The 21701-nt window shown below is 46.2% G+C and overlaps 1 protein-coding gene and 1 pseudogene across 1 annotated transcript in view; one reads left to right on the top strand and one right to left on the bottom strand.

Moving 5' to 3' along the window:
* DNASE1L3 (deoxyribonuclease 1 like 3) overlaps positions 1–21701 on the bottom strand; it is a 41778-nt gene that overhangs the window by 15069 nt on the left and 5008 nt on the right. Inside the window, exon 2 of the mRNA XM_006101498.3 lies at positions 4823–5079. Within this exon, the coding sequence (XP_006101560.1) occupies positions 4823–4960 (138 nt within the window). The 5' untranslated portion in view covers positions 4961–5079. The remainder of the gene's footprint in view (positions 1–4822; positions 5080–21701) is intronic.
* On the top strand, positions 18171–18574 carry LOC102433513 (annotated as a pseudogene).

Below are 21701 nucleotides of genomic sequence, written 5' to 3'. Positions count from 1 at the left end.
CAGACCCGACTTCCCACCTCTCGGCTTTCCTTGAATAATTACTATAATAATCACCAATATTCATTAAACCCGTAGTAAATGAAAAGAACTCAGGCTGGATACTGAGGTATAACCACAACGATAATGACTATAAGAGCTGACATTATTGTGAGCCTACGCCGAGCCTCACCAACCCTGTGAATGACCGTAGTCCCTGACCCGCAGGAGGGAACCAGCTCAGAGGCCTGAGTGACTAGCCGAAAGGCACAGCCAGCAGAGGGGGTGCAGCCAGGATTTGAACTCCGGTCGGTGTGACTGTAAAGGCCACCGTGCCAACCTGTTAAAACACAGCCCTGCCCTGAAAGACTGATTGATGGTCCAGTGAGAGGGACAAAGGGAAACAACTAGCTACCCTGAGAGGGACATGACATTTGGACTGAACAAGGCACAGCTGTAGGAATGTTGAGGACTAACTAATTCCTTCTGCCCAGACACCAAGGAAAGCTCTGAGAAGAGAGGGCATTTGAAGGCCCTGACAGGTGAGAAGGAGCTTAGTGGGTAAAGAATGCAGGAGAAGTTCCTTTCCCACACGATTTCTCCATTATATCTATTGACAAAAGTGGCAGCAAAGTGACTAGCCCATTGGTTCAAAGTATGGACTCTGAGTCAGATGGCCTTGGGTTCATGTCGTTTTTAAAGGTATATTTTTATTGATTTCAGAGAGGAAGAGAGAGGGAGAGAGACATGGAAACATCAGTGATAAGAGAGAATCATCCACTGGCTGCCTCATGCATTCCCCACACTGGGGATCCAGCCCACAACCCGGGCATGTGCTCAGACCAGAAATCAAACTGTGACCTCCTGGTTCATAAGTCAATGCTTGACCACTGAGCAACACTGGCCGGGCCTTGGATTCATGTCTTGACTCTGTCACTCACCAGCTGTGTGACCTTGAACAAGCCACGTAAGCTCCCTGAATGCCAGCTTCTTTATCTGGGAACTGGGACAACTTCCCCTCATAGGGATTCGGTGACATAGTGGATATAAAATTCTGTCCAGTCCACGGCACAGAACAGATGCTCAGCAAACAATGGCAATATTTATCATACAGTTTTCATCTTTTTTTTCAACCTAATATTACATTGTGTTTCCCTCACAGTCAAGATTCAGTTTTCAAATTCATTCATGACACATTTTTTCCTGCCCCAACTTCAGGCCAGAAAAAATATATTTCAGACAAGGAAAAATGTATTTCCCCTGGCTCCATTTCCTCAGGAGGAGGACCTCAAGGGGAGGACCTGAGGAGGAGGGTCCCCGGAAGGCCCTCCAGCCCTGAAACCCAGTGAGACTGTCCTGACTGTTCACAGAGGGGAGGAGAGGGGAGGAGGGGCAGTGCATGGCTAGTGGTGAGGGAATCCCAGCAGGGGGTGTCATGGGTGAGCCTGGGGAGAGGGGAAGGGGCAGCCTGGAGAACTCTAGAAAAATCCGGGGCAGAAGGCAGCCTACGAAAGCCTCTTTCATGCCCCTAAACAGAGCAGCCAGCATGGTGGGGAAGAGCCCGGATAGGGTCAGTCAGGCCTCAGTTCTGCTCCATGGCCTGGGGCAACACGCTTCACCTCTCTGAAATCCAGTTGCTCATCTGTAAAAGGGGTCTACTAATCAGAGGGGTTGTCAGGCTGAGCTTGGATGCATATGAAGGGCCCAGGACAGTCAGCACTCCTAAATTAACTGATCGGGTGCTGAATATCTGTGAAGTTCTCCCACATCCACGCTCTCACTCCCAGTGTCTCGGAGTGTCTGGCACATGGCCTACCTTCAATGAGTATTTATTGGATGAACAAGCTCGACTCTTTAAGGACACAAACTGACGAAGTCACAGGCAGAGGGAGCCTTTCCCAGGCAGGATTTGGCATCTGGAGAATTGCCCGTGGTGCCGACCAGCAAACCCAAGGAGAAGGCAGGCCTCCCTCACTCCCCAACCTTCCCAACGAAGGCCATAACAACGACAGCATGATGAAGCTGGGCTTGTCTCCAACATGATAAACCCAGTACGGAAGAGTGGAAAAGGCATTTCCACGTATATGTTTGGATCTGAACCTGGTTCTCCTCCTTACTAGCTATGGAAGCCTGAATAAGTCACTTCACCATTTTGAGTCTCAGTAATAAAGTGAGGACAATGCCACCTACATCACAGTATTAAATAAGATATAAAGTTCCTGGCCTCTAGGAGGTGCTTAGACAAGGGCCCCTGTACATACTACTATCCCAGGAGCCTGGGATTTGAGTCTCAGGGTAAGTGCTCTGGGTGGCTCTGTTTTCCGATAGCCTCTGTTTACAGGATGGTTTTGCAATAATGGGGAAGTCAGGGGCCTTGACAAAGACTTTAGACATGCGTGGTGTCTGGTGTGATGGGCTGTCCGTCGGTCAGCCCTCTAGGACACAGGGGCTTAAGGGAGGTGCTGACTGTAGGCCCCCTCCATGGAATCACCAAAGAACAAAATGTCAGCCTTAAGCCTGTGGTGACATTTCCCGGGTGGAATAAGTGAGGAGGGTGACAGGAATTCAGTAGGCACCCACTCTCCAGGGGCCCTTCCCCACAAGGAAGTGGGGAAATTGTTTGCTCGCATGTCAGTTTCCAGTTGAGCCAGAGAGTCACGGTTCTCATCAGCTTGGCATGGCTGTCCTGGCTAAAAACCGACATCCGCAAGGCCTTGGGTACCATCCAAAGGGCAGGGATGCGCAGGTCTGCAAGGACCGTCTGAGCTAGAACAGAGTGTGCTAGTCCTCACTCTAATCCACTTTGCCTACTGACAGTGGCAGCTCATGTTTGCGATCACCTGCCTTGTTGCCTTACTCACCTTGACTTTGCTCAGCCACACTCCGCTCCAGGTTGTGTAAGGCTCGTGTTCCTGAAAGGCCCTGGAGGCTCAGGGAGCAGAAGGGACTTGCCCAGCTCACTTCACCTGCTGCCAGGTGGGACCTGAACCCAGGCTCCTGGCATTCCCACTACAGCACGGTCGGTGCCTCCGGAGTTTTCTAAAGTAATAACACCTAGTCCTAGTCCTGGGAAAGTTTTCAGCAACCATCCCTCCCTCACTTCCACTCTCTCTGAAAAGCAATGGGAAAAATATCCTCAGCCCTAGCCAGATTGGCTCAATGGATAGAGCGTCTGCCTGCAGACTGGAGGGTCCCAGGTTCAATTCCTGGTCAGGGCATATGCCCGGGTTGCGGGCTCGATCCCCAGTAGCGGGCATGCAGAAGGCAGCCAATCAATGATTCTCTCTCATTGTTGATGTTTCTCTCTCTCTCCCTCTCCCTTCCTCTCTGAAATATATATATATTCATATTCTCAGGTGAGGATTAACCAAAAAATAATTAATTATTAATTAATTAACCTGTAGGATAAAGAGAGTCAACTGACTCCAGAGAAGTGTGGGCAGAGTTCCCAGGCATCCTATATAATAAAAGCCTAATATGCTAAGTGTCTGGTTGTCCGGTTGGCCATTTGACCAATCAAAGCATAATATGCTAATGATATGCTAAGGCTGCTCAACCGCTCACTATGATGTGCACTGACCACCAGGGGGCAGACAGTCAACTGGTCAACCAGTCGCTATGATATGCACTGGCTACCAGGGGGGCAGACACTCCCACCAGAAGGTTAGCTTGCTGCTGGGATCTGGCCAATTGGCACTGAGTGAGATGGGCCGGACACATCCTGGAGCCCTTCCGCAGTCCCTCCCTGGCTGGCCAACCTCCCACATCCCTCCCCAGCCTGCACCCTCTCACAATCTGGGATCCCTTGGGAAATGTCGGAAAGCCAGTTTTGGCCCGATCCTGCAAGCCAGGCCAAGGGACCCCACTGGTGCATGAATTCGTGCACCAGGCCTCTAGTTGGTTATATTATCCAAGAAAAGTCTTATCTAAGTGGAGAAAAAGATTAGAATTGGGAGTGGGGAAAAGGTTGATGGGGTGGGGGGCAGGGAAGGAGGAGGAAAGGAAGAAGGGGAAGGGGGAGAAAAAAGAAGAAAGAGAAAGAAAGAAAGAAAAAGAAAGAAAGAAAGAAAGAAAGAAAGAAAGAAAGAAAGAAAGAAAGAAAGAAAGAAAGAAAGAAAGGGAGAAGGCAGGCAGGAAGGAGGAAAGGAAGAAAGAAAGGTAGAAAGCAAGTAAAAATCTGTGCTGCAGTGATGGTTAAAAGACCAGGCTGGCTGGCACCCCAGCTCCCCACCCGCCCACAAGCTGTACGGTATTACTTCACCTTTCATTGTTCGTCATCTCTACATGGGGGATAAGTATCCTCCTTCCTGGGGGTTATGAAATGAAATCTTGTACTTAGAGTGCTGACACGGCATTCAATAAATGGTGATAAGAATTATAGTAGTAGCCCACCCTTACCGGAGCTTACTGGGAGCCAGGTATTGCTTTAGGAGCTTTATATTTATCAACTAATGTGTTCTTCCAAACAGTCCTACATGGCCCTGACCGGGTAGCTCAGTTGGTTAGAGCATCGTCCTGATATGTCAAGGTTGTGGGTTTAATCCCAGGTCAGGGCACATACAAAAATCAACCAATGAATGCATAAATGAGTGAAACAACAAATCAATGTCTTTCTCTCTCGTCAATAAAGAATTAAAACAACAACAACACAGTCCTATAGGGAGGTGATAATGACACAGAGAGGTGAAGTGACTATTATAATTACTGCTGTTGTTATTGTTATAAAATTTCAAGGCAGCTGCTACCTTCCCCAAGGAACTAACTTTAGTTCAATTCCGCCTGAGTCTCCTCAAGTCTGAAAGCAGTGGGCAGGGTCCCGCCATCCTTCCCACAGAAAGGGGCTCACCTTCACAATGACATCCATGACCTTCTGGTTTTCCCTCTTGGTTTCCCCGAAGGACCTGATGTTGAAGGAGCAGATCCGGAGGGCAAGGGCGCCGTTGATGGCGAGGAGGAGAAGCAGGGCAACCAGTGGCTGAGACATCCTGGCGCTGCTCCTGGGCTCAGGGCTGGGTCGGGGACAGCAGTGTCCCGAGAACAGCAGTGTGTGAAGTCCCAGCGCGTCTTCAGGCCACCTCCTCGCGCTCAGCAGACTTATAAAGCCTGCAGACAACAGGAATTACTGGATTCCTGGTTGCTACTTTCACTTCTCTGAGGAACTGAAGATCATGGGTTTCATTCCCTAAGGAAATGGGCTTGTCTGTTAGGATCCCCTGTTTCTGTCACTCTGGTGAGGAAATTGGCCTGCCTCATTTAGGCACCATCCCCGGCAAAGTCACTTGTATCTCCACCCGAGCCAACTCTGACATCTGGGAGCCAGCTGTGGCATCTGGTTATCTCTCCTGTGGTCCCCAAAGGCCTTGTGCCTTTTCCTGAAAATGGATAAACTTAGAAGTGGTGCGCCCCAGAGGGCACCTGGGGTGATGGAGCCTCCGGTTGGGGGGCAGGGAGGCAGGGGCAGGGGGAAATTCTGCTGTTTTCTGCCAGCACCGGGATTTGGCAGCCAGCTGTCCCTTGGCGCACCCAGGCTCTGATTCTGCAACCACTCTGATGGGCGTCATTAAGGTCAAGTCGAGTTCGAATGACATAATTTTTAAAGGCCGTTTTACTGTGTATACTTTAACACACCAAATGCTAGCAGTGTGCTGCCAGGGCGAGCGATCCCTGGTCTGCTAGGATGGGTCAGAGAAATGTCCTTGGGCTTTTAAGGACATTTAAAGCCCCTGGAGGGATCCAGGATTCAAACGGATGTGATGTTAAAACCTGTGAGAGCCATGTGGCCCCGAGAAAGAAGGTTTTGCAAGAATTGGAGGATTTCAGCTCAAGTAAATGGACTCTTAGAGATTTGGGCAGGAAGATCCGAAGATCTGCAAATCATAAGAAACATAAAGTTCAGTCAAGTTGTAAACCCAGGTGAGATTTCCAGACTTTGGCAAAGCAAATCCTTCTGTGAAGAAGGCAGATGATGAGCATAACTGGAAACCAGCGTTGGGATCTCTGGACCACCTCCTCTTGAAGTGATGGGCATGTGGCCGTAGCCCAGGGATGTATGTATATTGCCAACATACGTCCAGTCAACAGCCCGGACAAAATCTCTGGTCAGAACACCCAGGCATTCTAAGAAGATAACCCCAAATAGTACATGGAAGGATGTAAGGGTTTCCTGAGCTCCTGGTGAGCTGAATCCCCTGTTATCTACGGCCCAGACCTTGGGCCTGGGTGAATCTCTGGTGCGTGAAGCTCTGGCCAATGGGGTAGTGATTGTCAGCCTTGACAATTGGCATCTCCCAACTGGAGGAAGAATTAAGTGAGGCACACATTTTTTGTGTCTTTTAAGAAGGGATTTGTATATATGTGGTATTTTATAAACTTGTAACATTTTGGCCTATTGACAATCTTGTAATGCCAGCATAAAGTGTGCAATTGCTGGGGGGTGGGCATCGACTTAGATTTGTGACTTTAATTTGAAACCTGAGTTAAGGTACAGTTCTGGAACATTTATAAAAATTTTAGGTTGAGGCCTGGTAGCTCAGTTGGTTAGAGCATTGACCCAAAATACCAAGGTTTAGGGTTCAGTCCCCGGCCCAGGCTTATACAGGCCTTAAGCAATGACTGCATAATTAACTGGAACAACAAATCCATGTTTCTCTCTCTCTCCCTCTCTCCCCCCTCCTCCCTCCCTTCCTCTTTCTCTCTAAAATCAAGCAATAAAATTTTAAAAAAAATTTTTAGGTTAACAGTGTTTTATAAGTTCAATTTATTAGAGTTAGAATTATTTAGTATTAAAAAGATAGCTTTTTGTTAGTTCAGACAGTTAAAAAAACTTTACAAGAAAATAGGCTACAATTTAAACATTAAAAAAAGTTTTAAAATTTTGTAAATGGACCCATAAGCCCTTAAAAGTAATCATTTACATTTGCTAGATGCAGGGTTGATAGATGTAGCAAATAAAAATACAGAGCACGAAGTACATCTGACCTTTAGATAATTCGCATTTAATTTGGCATCCTATACCTGGCATCCTAGCTGGCCTTCTAAAAAGAATCAGAACTTTCATAAGCCGAACTGAAAAACATGACATTTTCCAAGGCAATTGCCACCTTGTCAAGGTCCTGGGGAAGGCTTTATTTTCATTCCCAGCGTGAAAAATCAGCTAACCTCTAAGGTGATCGAACGCACCTGTTTTTGCATTAACTTTGATAATTTAAATATTAATTTGAAAAATAAAATAAACCTCTGAAGAGTGGTTTCTGCATATAGCTATTGCCCTTGAGGACTTGAAAAAAAAAAAGTCACATGAACAGACCGAAGAGATTGGCCCCATTCTGTAATTAGCACACTCACTGCATGGAATTGGGCTTTAAAAAGTAGCTGGGTTCTGGAAGAAAAGCCCTATGCTTCAAAAATTCCTGTGCTGCATCTCACTCACTACTCCCCCAACCTCTTCCGGTGGCGCCTCCATTTCACAGATGAGCAAACCAAGGCTTGTGCCCAAGGATACACAGCTAGCATCTGGCAGAGCTGGAATTCAAACCCAGTCGCTGACTCCAGACCAGCCTTCTCCCCGCCAAACCAGGCAGAGTCTCAATAAGGAACTCAACGGCTAGAAGGACTTCCACTTTTTACTGCATGCACTTTGGTATCTGATTTTTTTTAAAAAAACATGCACTTATTTAGTAATTAAAAAAGAAAAGTGCTAAAAGCTTTTTATGTTTAAAGCAGATTAAACAATGTCCATGCCAACATGTCTCTGTGCAGCTAAGCCGTGGGCAGCTTTCACCCGGTTCCAGGAGTCATCGGCAACAGAGGGCCGGTGACAAGGCTGTGCTGGCCAGCTCGGCAAAACCGAAACCCTCCCTCATTCCCTGCTGGGCTGGTGTTGGGAACTGGAGAGTGTGAGGCAATCCCCTCAGGAGCCTGGGGCCTGGAAGGAAGGGCAGCCACTGCCTGACCCACGCTGAACACCGAGGGGTCCTTTCTTCTGCCGCCCAGTGGCTATGGATGGCATTTCCTGGGGCATGTACTTCCAACACTCGTCTACAGGATGCTCCTGAGAAATGGATAAATATATATCGCTTCTTTCTGGAGATTTATAATCCACATTCGCATATTAAATGTTCTGAAAAGTCCTGAATTTATTGTCAATGGAACCCTTTTCTTCATATAATCCCATTTAATATCTTGAGCAACGTCCACCTTGACAATTATAGGAATAGCCAGACCTTCAAGGCCGTAAGCTCAAGTTCTTGTCTTGCCAATCAGTCCCTACCAAGGAGTCCCATGCATGTCACATGAATGGGCAGAAATGCGGTCCAAGAGTTCAGACACATGGCCCCAAACGTCAGTGTCAGCCACGGCCATGCACCCCGGGCCCTGGTGGGCAGGAGTCAGGGGGGGCCCATACACTGAGGTGCAGGACACCTCAGAATTTGAGGAAGGCAAGATGGAGATTCCAGAGGGAGTAAAGGTGCCATGAGCTGAGTCACCCAAAGCAGCAACAAGAAACAAGGCGCCTGTGGGAAAGTCCCCGATACTGGCAAGCGATGAGTCCCGTGACCCAAACAGGTGTTTCCATGCGTGATGCTACCCTTCGTCTAACAAGGAATGAGCCCCAGCAACACGCTTATAATGTATGCCGGTCGCTCCAGTCATCTCGTTTCACAACCAGCTGGGGTTTGGCGCAGGGGAGGTATGTTACGTAAGGCTGCCTGAGGGAGACAGACCTCACCTTTGTCTGATGGTTTCCAGCCAATGAAGCAGGCCCTGGGTTTATTTATTTTTTAAAAAAAATACATTTTATTGATTTTTTACAGAGAGGAAGGAAGAGGGATAGAGAGTTAGAAACATCGATGAGAGAGAAACGTCGATCAGCTGCCTCCTGCACACTCCCTACTGGGTATGTGCCCGCAACCAAGGTACATGCCCTTGACCGGAATGGAACCTGGGACCCTTGAGTCCGCAGGCCACTGAGCCAGGCCCTGAGTTTAGACCTCACGCAGCATCTTCCACACAAGCCTTTCCTGGACCTCAAGCAGGTCCCTTTCTGGAAGGCAGGCCTTGGTGTGGCACTGCTCTGATGAGAACCCTTGGAACGATCTTTATCTGCCATAAAGGCCAAGCTCCTTACTGAGGCCTTTACCTATGCACCTCTTCAAGGTCACATGGCTCTACTCTCCTCTTCCTCCCCCACTGGGCTCCCCTCACACGGCCTAGCTTTCAGTTCCCACCTCAGGGCCTTTGCACAGCTGTCTCTTCCACCTTCAGTGCTCTCGCTTCCTCCCATCTCGAGGTCTCAGCTAAAATGCCACTTTCAGAGAAGCCTTGCTGGGCCCCTCAGCCCATCAGGCCCTTTCTTCTTACTGTCTTTCATGGCCTAGTTCCTCTGTTAATGTCTGTCTGCCTCCCAGACAGCTCTGTGGGGCAGGGACACCTATGTGTGTGTGCACTGCTTAGAACAGGTCTGGCATGTAGCAGGTGCTCAATAAATCATTGTTGAATTCCTGATATGATGCTCTGACTCCAGAACCCAGCTTCTCCACCACCTTGTGAGAGTGCTTACATGGTAGATCTATGACAATTTATTAAGTTTCTAACTAAAGGGCAGACTCAGCACAGTGTCTCAATCAGGGCGATATTCTGTCTTCAGTATGAACTGTGCACAGAATGGATTGCTATCACTATTTTACAGATGAGAACATTGAGATAAAGAAGTCAGGCTCCAGCCGCTGACTGTGAAGTGATATCAAAGGCAGGAATTCGGGTTCTCGGGATTGATTCTTTTGCCAACCCTTTCTTTATAGACTCAAAAGGGCACATTAACTTGGACCTTGTCTGGCCAATCGAAAACTCTGTGCTGATGCCGTTGCAGTGAATGGTTTAGATCTTCCAGGGGGACTAGAGTGAGGCGAATGGCACACTGGCCTCTGATGCAAAATGCAAGTGGGAGCTAAGCAACTCAAAAATCCAGATAAATAATATTTTAACGCAATATTCTGAATAACCAAAATTAATGCAGAAACATCCATGATGAACAAAGTCTCAACATCTTTAACAATGACAGAACCCAACCCTGAGCTTTCACGACCCTGCCTCATCCACCTCACCCTACTCCTGCCCCTGGGATCTGCAGATCTGTGAAACCATCCTGGGCACCCCCAGAGTGGAAAAGCCTGTCGGTCAAAGGATGACACGGGAGAAAACAGAGCCCTCTTCTGGCTGATCGTCAGCACTGTTCCTCTCCTGGGGAGCCAAGTTCACCGTCTGTGCATCTCAGTGCTAGGACAGACCCTGTGGGCACCACAGTGCTTCTCACCCTGACCTCTTCATGAGACACCTAGGTTGAGAGGTTGCAGGCAGGTCACCCGCTGCCATTGCAGCCCCAGGCCACCTCTTCGCCCTGGCCACCGCACGGCACTGGGCCCGCTGCCTTGCTCTCATTACCACCAGTGCAAACATGCCCCAGGACGTGTCCTTGCCTCTTTGGCCGATCCTAAAGCTGCCTGTTAATACACAGTAGGCCTTTCCAAGCCGACCATGAGAGGGGACGGTGAGGAAACAGGTCCAAGAAGTGGAGGGCTTCTCACAGCTGCTGACGGGTGGGCCTTGAGCAAGGAGCTGGCTGCCTGCCTAACTGCACAGTGTCTTATTCTTCTTAAGGGTTTGGTAGTTTCTCAGCTTTATTCTATTCATGTTTTATTTTTCAATTATTTTAAATGTGCATAAAAGTTGCTAATGTAGCCCCAAACTCTTGTGTACTCTTTACCCAGACTCATCAATGAATATTTAGTCCCATTTGCTTTTTCATTAGTTTTCTATATATATAAGGATGTCTCTCTTTTTTTTCTGAACTGTTAAAGAATTAGTTGGAGACATTCTGACCCTTTGCCCCTAAATACTTCAGGGTGATTTCTCAAGGACAAGTACCTTCTCTTATATAACCACAGGACAATATGAAAAGTGGAAGGGTTAGCAATTGTAAGATATTATCTAATTTATGAACCTTATTCAAATTTTACCAATTACATTAAATAATGTCCTTGACAGCAATTTTTCTTTCTGGCCCAGGATCCGATCCAAGATTGTGCATTGCCCCTAGCAGTCCTGTCTCCTTGTCTCCTCTAACCTGAGCAGTTCCCCGGTTTCTCTGTTTTTTATGTCCTTGACGCTTTTGAAGTGTACAGGCCAGTCATGTCGTTGCATCTCCCTCAGTTTAGGTTTGTCTGAGGTTTCCTCATGATTAGATTCGGGCAATGCATTTGGGGCAGGAATACCACTTATGCATCTCACGGAATTTCTTAAAGGAGCTTCCCCTGGTGTTCACAGGGCAGCCGGTGACTGAAACCCAGGAAGCAGATTATGATTTAAAAGCTCCTAACCTCAGCACCTAACTTTTAGTACGTGCTGCTATTTGAGACTGCATTTGTTGATTTGGGGGGTATTCTCCCCTTGGAACAATGTTGTTGGGGTGCTAATGTTGGATCACAACAGTAATAAAACAGTAATAGCAACTACAGGTATTGAGCTGTATTAGGCCCCATAGTACACATTGTCTTTTCATGTACTAGGCCTTTAAACCTCACTACCACCCGGGTACTACTTTATCTTCATCTTATGGGTGAGGAAACGGAGCCTCAGGGAGGACCCATCTCTTTGCCTCAGGTCTTCCAGCTCGAAAAGGCACTGCCAGGACCGTTCGACCCCTGAGTACAAGCACCTGATCTGTCTCCTACACCATGTCATCTCTGGCACTTACTGGTGACACGGACACACGAGTATTCCAGCACGGAACACTGAGATAATCCATGTCCCTACCCCCTGCCCCAGACTCCCAGCAAATGGGAACGTTTTCTCTCTGTATTCTGGAACCCCTGCTTACCCAGCACATAAGGGGCACGAGAGCTTGGGAGACACCCAGGCTGTGAGTAGCGGACCCCGGTAGGTTGTGTGATGTCCTCTAGGAGTCATCATCATGCATTGGGCAATTATTTAGAAATCCAACTGTTAACGTAAAAACCATTGAAACCTGTAAAGAATTTTTGTGAGTTTATTTGAGCCAAACTGTTAACATATGCCGGGAAGCAGAACCTCAAGGAATTGAGATAATGCTCCAGAAAATGGTGGGGTTACATTTGTATTTATACATTTGTAATCAAAGGAGGGACGTAGGTGGGTTACATGAAATTCATTGGTGATAGATTAAGGAGGAGGGATAAAGCAAAGCAGAGGAAACCCCTGGGATTGGATAAAAAGTAAAATGATGGATACATACTTAGGTGGGTGCAGGATCAATTAACATGATAATGAAAGAATTTGTGGTATCTGTCCTGGTGCCCAGCACATCTGTCCTGGCATCCTGGCGCCCAGCACAACATTTGGTTGTGCCCCAGGGGCACCAGAAAAAGGGAAGTTACAAGTTACCCAGACATTTCAAGGGTATGTTATCATAGATGCAAAAAGACAAAAAAAAAAAAAATAGACAGATAGGCTCAGTTAAGGTAAAGGTTGACCTTGTCAGTGAAGATACTGGCCTAGGACGTAACTGCTCACCATAACTGCTTTTAGTTAAAGTTTAATTTCAGACCATCCTTTGTGGTTACTTTAGGTCTCTGAGTTTGCAAGGCTGCCATGCAGGCCTCCCCTGAGCTTGTCAGGTAGCATGTGGCCCCTTTTGTCCACACAACGAAAACTACATCTATCCCAAAGACAAGGTGCCGTGAGAAACTATGAGCAGAAGATGTCAATCCTTATCAAACAGTGACTCATGAATGAGTCTCAAGGCAGGAACCACACTCCAGGAGGAGAATCCCGGCCACAGGCAGAACCTGCTCCAAAGTCATCTCAGAACCAGATTAGGTGCAGGCCAGTGACATTCATAATGCACGACCTTAAGAAATCAGCCCTGGAGACTTGTTGACACAAACCTGGGACTAGGGATCATCCTGCACTGTGGGTGTTTTGGAGGATTTCACTATCCACTCATTTAACAATTCACCCTACTAAGTGTGTGTGTGGGGGGGGGGGGTTTACAAAGATAAGTAAGACAGTTCCTGCCCTTGGGGACTCAGTAGGTTGTGGGATCTAATTGAACTAAAATTAGTTCATTGGACTTACCTTTGGATTCATAAGTTTCCTGCATCCCTGAGCTATCAGTCCACATCCACTGGCCACAGAATGGTCATGATTTTGCATGACCAATGTAAATCTTGGACTCAAACCTTATGGACCCCCATCGGCCACCATATTATCTGGACTATTGTGACTTCTCTGTGGAGTTGGGGAGGGTGACCAAGCATCTCATTTGCCTTGAGGAGGAAACTGGTCTTGCAAGGCCTGTCAGGCCATAAAAACTGAACAATGCACTACCCTGGGGGGTGGGGGGGTCGTTATTGCTGGCCCCAGGACAGATCATCCCATATGACCTGGGAACCCCCAACACCTGGGGACCTTGTAAGCCCACGGGGCGGAACCATATCTGCAAGACAAAGACCCCAGCGGTATATATATATATATATATATATATATATATATATATATATATATATATATATAGAAAGGCTCTCTGCATGTTACTTCACTCTGATTTGGAAATTATTCCCGGAATCCGTAATTAAAACAGTGTTCCTCCACTTCTTTAAAGCTTCGCTTGGTTTTTCTGGGGTCTTCTGCAACAGCCTGAGACTGAGGGGGTGCTTTCAGTGTACAAGCAGGGAAAGTCCTGAGCAAATCTGGATGAATTTGTCACCATAGTGTTGGAACAGGGGCAGCAGGAGGGGAATAGGTCGGTGGGAGAGGATTAGCCAACACTCACTTGTTTACAACTTTAGTAATACTTAGAGCAAGTTTATGAAGTCAATACCCTCGTACCCTTGTTTATAGAGGTGTAAACTTGTCGGAGTGGATTCGGTAAACGGCAGAGTCAGCCTCCCAGAAAGTGAATCCTGTGTTCCCAGCCCTACTGCACAGCCTCAGAGATCACACGTGTAAATGTAGTGACATGAAGTCTCAAGACTATATTTGTAATTAATTCTCAGAGATTGGAAGCTGACTCCTCTGGAAGCAGAAGTCATTGGAACTTATGTTCCCATGGAGACCAATCATATCCAATCAGGCTCACATATAGCTGCAATGGAGGGGAGCTGACGTCACTGAAAAGAGGTGCATTTTTCTTAAGGAAAAGACGCTCAGCCACAATTTCCTGAGCACCCCCCAATGCCCATTCCATCATTTGCAACGTCAGTGGAGTCTGCAAAATGTCAGTCTTACACAAGCCCTAAAGGTGCTCAGGGAGCACCATGGGAGCAGTGGGTTGAGAGCATGGATTCAGGAGACAAGTCTCTATTGCACCATTCGCTGACTATGTGACCTTGGGCAAGTCACCTAACCTCTAAGCTTAGCTCCCTCATGTGTTAAACTTGTGGACATAACAACACCATATGTGTGGCTGTTGTGAAGATGAACAAATGGGATAATGCATGAAAAGCACAATGCCCAGTACCAGTACAGAGCAGGCAAGTAAGAAATGTACACCCGTGTGGCTCAGTGGTTGAGCATCAATCATGAACCAAGAGGTCCCCGTTTCGATTCCTGATCAGGGCACGTGCCTAGGTTGCAGGCTCGATCTGCAGTGCAGGGGGAGGCGGGGTGCAGGAGACAGCCAATCAATGATTCTAGCTCTCTATCCCTCTCCCTTCCTCTCTCTAAAATCAATAAAAACATATTTTTAAAAGAGGAAAAAAGAAATGTACACTAGCTACTAATTGCCATCTGCCCACCTTACGGCTTGAAATAAAAATAACCCACTTGGGAACTAACAGGAAGGAGCAGATGATATCTATCTATACCTCACGACTGGCTTCTCCTAGCTTCACCTGCCCCATCCTTCTCTGCTCTGTCCCAATACCCATCCTGCTTCTGACTCTTTGGCCTGTTCATGACCGAACTTGGTTCCTCCTGCTCTTTTTTTTTTTTTAATATATTTTATTGATTTTTTACAGAGAGGAAGGGAGAGAGATAGAGAGTTAGAAACATCGATGAGAGAGAAACATCGATCAGCTGCCTCCTGCACATCTCCCACTGGGGATGTGCCCGAAACCCAGGTACATGCCCTTGACCGGAATCGAACCTGGGACCTTTCAGTCCGCAGGCCGACGCTCTATCCACTGAGCCAAACCGGTTTCGGCGGTTCCTCCTGCTCTTGGCCCCTTTGTGTAACGAGGACTCCCAGTTCCCAGAACCCCAACCTGGGCACCAGGACCACAGCCTGAAGGGAGACCAGGCTGTGATCCATGCATACAGATGTGTGCCCTGGCTCCCTGCAGGACCTCAGCAGGCCTGAGAAGAGATCTTTGGCCCTAACCGGTTTGGCTCAGTGGATAGAGTATCGGCCTGCAGACTCAAGGGTCCCAGGTTCGATTCCGGTCAAGGGCATATACCTTGGTTGTGGGCACATACCCAGTAGGGAGTGTGCAGGAGGCAGCTGGTCGATGTTTCTCTCTCATCAATGTTTCTAACTCTCTATCCCTCTCCCATCCTCTCTGTAAAAAATCAGTAAAATATATATATGTTTTAAAAGAGATCTTTGTTTTTAGTGTTCTGCAGTCTCACTACAATGTTTCTTGGTATTATGTATCCTGCTTTAGATATGTTATGCTTTGTGTATCTGTGGATTCATGTCCTTTTTCTACCCTGGAAATTATTAGCCATTACTACCTCTAATATGGCCTCTCCTTTTTTATCTCTGTTTGTGATGCTGATTAAATGGATTTTGATCTTCTCAGTCTATCCTGCATATTCCATATCTTTTCAAAAACATTTTCATGTCATATCACTCCATGCTGAATTCTATGTAATCTCTTCAGATATGTTTCCCAAATCACTGTTTGGTTAATCGTATCTATGAGACTCCTGGGTGCTTTCCTACAGAAAGCATCCTTGTTTTGTTTATCGTTGGAATGGAGTGAAGGAATGCTACCGATCTGAGACCACTTCGGCTCATTTCAAGGGTCCTGATAAGTAGGGGACTCTAGGTTCAGCTTCTCCACATTGGAGCTGGATAAGATCTCCTAATATTGCTTAGGGTCTGATATATACGTTTGGTCTTGGGAAAACCTTGCATTTCACATTTATTTGCTTTTCACTGTCCCCTACTCTTATTTTGACACACGTTCAGCCCAGCAACACATGACAAAGTCTATTTTATCTAGGATAGAGGTGTTTTGAGAAGAAGCATGCTTCAGAATATCTGGTGTACCATATGTTGAGATGCAATTTGCATTTTAAAAGTCGAAAAGTGAGACTATTAAATTTCACCATGTTTTTTTGGCTTATTCCACATTATTGAAACAATTTGGAAGCCAAATTTTCTCCCCAGCTTTTTTTTATTTAAAATTTGATGGCAAGTCTGGATTTTTGCTTATCTAAATTCTTTTTTTTTTTTAATGTCAGAGAACTAGAGCATTCAATTAGAAAATTGCTTCCACATAGATACATAGAACAGACTGACAGCTGTCAGAGCGGAGGAAGTTTGGGGGTTGGGGAACTGGATGAAAAAAGGTGAAGGGAATAAGCCAAAAAAAGCACCTTCGTGTGTGTGTGTGTGTGTGTGTGTGTGTGTGTATGTGTGTGTGTGTGTGTGACATAGACACGGACAACAGTATATGATAGCCAGAGGGAAGAGAGGGTGGGGGAAGTTGGAATTGGGCAAAGGGGGGATAAATGGCTATAGAGACTTGACTTTGAATGGTGAGTGCACAATGCAGTATGCAGATGATATATGATTGAATTGTACACTTGAAACCTGTATGGTTTTATTAACCAATGTCACCCCAATAAATTCAACTTAAAAAAGAAAAGAAAATTGTTTCCAGTCTAATATTGTCAGATGAAAGAAAGTTGGGCCACTGTTTAACCGATGAATTCACTGGCCTGTGTTGTTATGCAGTCTAGATGGCTTTATCTTGCCCATAAACAGATAATAAAATGTTTTGTCCAAAGCCTACTACAGTCCGGGTTCTGTATGTAATCCAAATCTACTTACGCTAGTAACTGTGAAAAATCATTCATTCGCTGTGATTATGCACAGTGAACCCATACAAGCTGTTCTAGTTTAATAACAGCTTTTGTCCTAGTTTAATAATCATGTGCAGAACTTTGCTAGAAATCAACACCAGACCACTTGGTCTCTGGATTTGTATATTAATCTTTCTCCCTATTTGAAATGGGACCCTCACTCTAATTAGAGACTTCTGGCTTCTGAGATCATTTCTAAAAATCCTCTTGGTATCCTGGGCAGTACTTTCTCTTGACCTGACAAACGGAGCTCATTTAAACTGCTGAGTGTCCTTTCCCCATCTTTTCTTCCTGCCCTGGGCTTGGTTTCTCTCTTTGTGATATTCTAACCTGACCAAATGGAAGCTCTTTCTCCATGACGAAGATGAAGTAAAATAGGAAACTGGTAGCTTTGATTCCCCTCTGACATCTGTTACCATCACAGATGCTCATTTCCTTTTTTATTCATCTTCTTGATCCAAATGTGAATTAATAAATTAAAATTTTCCTGTCTTTAGAATTCCAGTCTCAACCACTCTGAGCATTAGTATCCCTTGCCTCTTGTTAAAGGTCTAGGTTAATTTTTTGGAAATTTCTAACCTTCCAACTTACATGCAGGTGCTTGGGCAACCTGGCCCAGAGCTCCTTGTGCAGCCCCACTGCTCTCCTGAGGTCTCCCCTTTCCTTCCCATCCTCTCTGGCTAGTGCTGTGCTCAACGGGCATTTTCAGTCATTTCAGAGCCTCCTTATTATTGAGTCCTTCCTCCCAGGATCATATGCTACATTTGACATAGGCTGACTTGTTTTGTAATCTACTTTTATGAAGTCTTGCATTGATATTCCTTTTTCAGGTGTATATAACAACCTGTAATTTAGACTCTATTCCTTGAGAGAAGGATGTAGGGCCTAATCACATGCTCCTTGTTCTGCAGCCTGTGCGGATGGATATGATGGCTTGACCCATCTTGGCCCTGACCACTGTGCCCTGGGTTTTCCAAAGGCACTAGCCTGTCAGCCCCTCTACAGGACATCTTGTTGATCTTCCACAGCTTGGGTCCTACACATAAGCAGATGCTCGATAAACATTTAATCCATAAACAGATGAATCTCTTTCCCTTCGGTGTGCCACTGAAGATTCTGATGTCGCCATGGGCTGCCAACCTGCCTAGTGTTACAGGTGTTCTAAGAACAAGCAGCCAAACCCAAAGTCTCCCTCCCGCCGAGGTGTCCCTGATGCCAACGTCCACCTCTTTGACCTGGTGCGGAAGAAGACAGGAGTGAAGGAGTTCCCACCCTGTGGCCACATGGCGCCCGATGAACATGATGCCCGTTTTTGTGCCAATACGTACATGGTGAAAAGCTGCCGCAAAGATGGCTTTCACCTCTGAGTGTGGCGCCACCCCTTCCACGTCATCTGTATCAACAAGATGTCCTGTAGAGGGGCTGACAGGCTAGAGCCTTTGAAAAACCCAAGGTACAGTGTTCAGGGCCAAGATTGGTCAAGCCATCATATCCATCCGCACAGGCTGCAGAACAAGGAGCATGTGATTAGGCCCTACACAGAGCCAAGTTCAAGTTCCCTGGCCACCAGAAGAAGAGGGGCTTTGCTAAGTTTAATGAGGATGAGTTTGAAGACATGGTGGCTGAGAAGCAGCTCATCCCAGATGATTGTGGGGTCAAATGCACCCCTACTCTGGTCCCCTGGACAAATGGCAGGCCCTGCACTCGCTTGGGCGCTGACACCTCCTTACACCCCCCAATAAATCTTAATTCCTGTTCAGAAAAAGTAAAAAAGAAAGCCATGAATTAGCAATATTTTGAGTTGTTTAGAAAGAAGATGCTTTTTCTGCCTAAAAATGTTCATAGTTCATAGATTTCTAGATACAAGCTCTTTCAAGGTCACCTTTGTCATATCTTTCTTATTTATTTATTTACTTATTGTTAATCCTCACCGGAGGATATTTTTCCATTTATTTTTAAGGAGAGTGGAAGAGAGAGGGAAAGACAGAGAGAAACATTGATGTGAGAGTGTGGGGCGCGGCTACAGTGTTTTGGCCAGGTTCAAGCCTCGGACTAATGAAAGGACAGGGTCCTCTCATTGCCACGTGCAAGTCCCAGCTGGAGGGCAGGGCCCTCCCAGCACAATCATAGCCAATGGCTGTGGTTGTAAGCTTGAACCTATGGTCCGAACACGTAGCCCTGCCTTGTGCTAGAGTTCAGGTGCATGTAGTTGAGTAGGGTTGGAACTCACGAGAATGCTGTGAACAACTTGATCACGCCCCTACTTTGCCTCGTGGCATCTGCTATAAAATAAAGACAGGGCTTGTGGGCGCTGGCGCTGTCTCCTCATCAGGGAGCAGCGTCCCACAGAGACCCAGCTTTCATTCTCTTGTCTGTCTTTTCTCAATCCTTTCATTCCCCCCCCCCCCCCCCCACTCAGGATCACCTTAGGCCGTAACAAGTGGCTCCCGAGCAGGCCCTTTGGCTGTAACAAGTGGTGTCGGAACAGGCCTGAGTTAGGGGGAATTTAAAAAGTGGTCAGGTGAAAGGAGGCTCCAAGGCGCGTGCAGAGAGTAAGCTTAAAAAGCAAAAGTAAGCCCTAACCGGTTTGGCTCAATGGATAGAGCGTCGGCCTGCAGACTGAAGGGTCCCAGTTTCGATTCCGGTCAAGGGCATGTACCTTGATTGTGGGCACATACCCAGTAGGCAATGTGCAGGAGGCAGCTGATCGATGTTTCTCTCTCATCGATGTTTCTAACTCTCTATCCCTCTCCCTTCCTCTCTGTAAAAAATCAATAAAATATATATATATATTTTAAAAAAAGCAAAAGTAAGAAGGCCAAAAAACAAAAATAAGGTAGGGAGCCGAAGTGTGGTAATATTAGCTCCGTGTAAAACTTGGGAAATTCAGGATCCCAGGAAGGGGATCACTAAAAAAAAAGGCTATAAGCAGAAAGTAAAGCTAAAAGCAAAAGTAAGGTAGGGAGCCGAGGTTTGGTAATAGTTCGGTGTAAAACATGGGGCAATGCTTAATTGAAGCATTTTTAAATTTCTTAAGGAGAGAATAAGTAAAAAATAGAAAAGAAATAAGGTAGAAAAGCATAAAAAGTGGATCCCTAAAAACAAACAAAAAAAAAGCGGTGGAAATAGGCAGTGGAGAATAAGAAATCTCTTAGGTTTTGTTAAGCTAAAGATAGGTAAGGTAGAAATAAGCTGTAGAAATAGAGAAATAAGTGGTAGAAATAAGCTGTAGAAATAGAGAAATAAGTAGAAATAAGCAGTAGAAATAAGCTGTAGGAATAGAGAAATAAGTAGAAATAAGTGGTAGAAATAAGCTGTAGAAATAAGCGGGGGTTGCAACCCAGGAAAGGTTTGGGCAAGGGCAGCCAGGCCTACCTATGGTTCTGTAAGCCGAGGTTGCAACCTAGGAAGGTTTGGGCAAGGGCAGCCAGGCCTACCTATGGTTCTGTAAGCCGGGGTTGCAACCTAGGAAGGTTTGGGCAAGGGCAGCCAAGCCTACCTATAGTTTATAGAGGTAGAGAAATAAGTAGAAAGTAAGCAGTAGGAAATAAGCGGTAGGAGAAATAAGCTGTAGAAGTAAGAAATAAGTAGAAATAAGTGGTAGAAATAGAGCAATAAGTAGAAATAAGCGGTAGAAATAAGCTGTAGGAATAGAGACATAAGTAGAAATAAGTGGTAGAAAATAAGCGGTAGAAAATAAGTAATTAGGAGATACAAAATAAGGTGGAAATCTCCTAGGTTTTGTTTAAGCTACTGTAAAGCAGAAGATGGCTGTGGTTGATGATGTTTAAGGAAGTAACTTTTGTTTTAGACCTAGATTGTAAGCTCTTGCAGCAGTTGCATTGTTTCTAGGCTTTGGTTATCTTTGTGCAACCTGATAGCTCCCTGGGACTTTGGGTCTATGTGAGACCCCAGACTCAGAGTTGGAAGTCTTCAGCTCTGCAGGACCGAGGGTTGCTCGTTTCCATGCAGCTGCGGATAAAGAAAGAGGCTGAGAAGGGACCAGACTTCCACCTGCGTGGACAGGGCTGATTTGACTGGGACTGATGCCTACTCAGTGCCGAGGTCAACCGTCCAAACAGCCTGATCCAGGGGACTAGTTTTGCATCTACGACATCTTCACATCAGCGGCATCTTACTACGCTAGTGACCGAGGTATCAGCATGGAGTCAGCTGAAGAAGATGGCGACTGAGGCCAAGCAAATGTTAGAAAAGCAAGTGGAAGCTGTGCTAGCATTGGTGAACTGTCAGTTTTCTGTAAAATCTTGCGGAGCTAAATCTAAGGACTTTGAGTAAGATATCTTGAAAATGTTGACATGTTTGTAGTTTGATTTTGCATTGGTATTGCTTTGTTATTAGCCAGAGTTTTGTTCTCTCTTGTTAACATTGCTGTGTCTATAGTTTTGTTAATAACCAGAAGTCTGCTTTGATGATGCTGAATAATTTGTTTAGAGTTTTTTGGATAATGTAAATGGGCGTGTTTAAAAACAAAAGTAAAGGGGGATATGTGGGGCACGGCTACAGTGTCTTGGCCAGGTTCAAGCCTCGGACTAATGAAAGGACAGGGTCCTCTCATTGCCACGTGCAAGTCCCAGCTGGAAGGGCAGGGCCCTCCCAGCACAATCATAGCCAATGGCTGGGGTTGTAAGCTTGAACCT

Source organism: Myotis lucifugus, unplaced genomic scaffold (genome assembly GCF_000147115.1).
Source record: "Myotis lucifugus unplaced genomic scaffold, Myoluc2.0 scaffold_366, whole genome shotgun sequence".
Taxonomy (NCBI): Eukaryota; Metazoa; Chordata; class Mammalia; order Chiroptera; family Vespertilionidae; genus Myotis; species Myotis lucifugus.
This window is presented reverse-complemented; position numbering and strand designations above follow the sequence as displayed.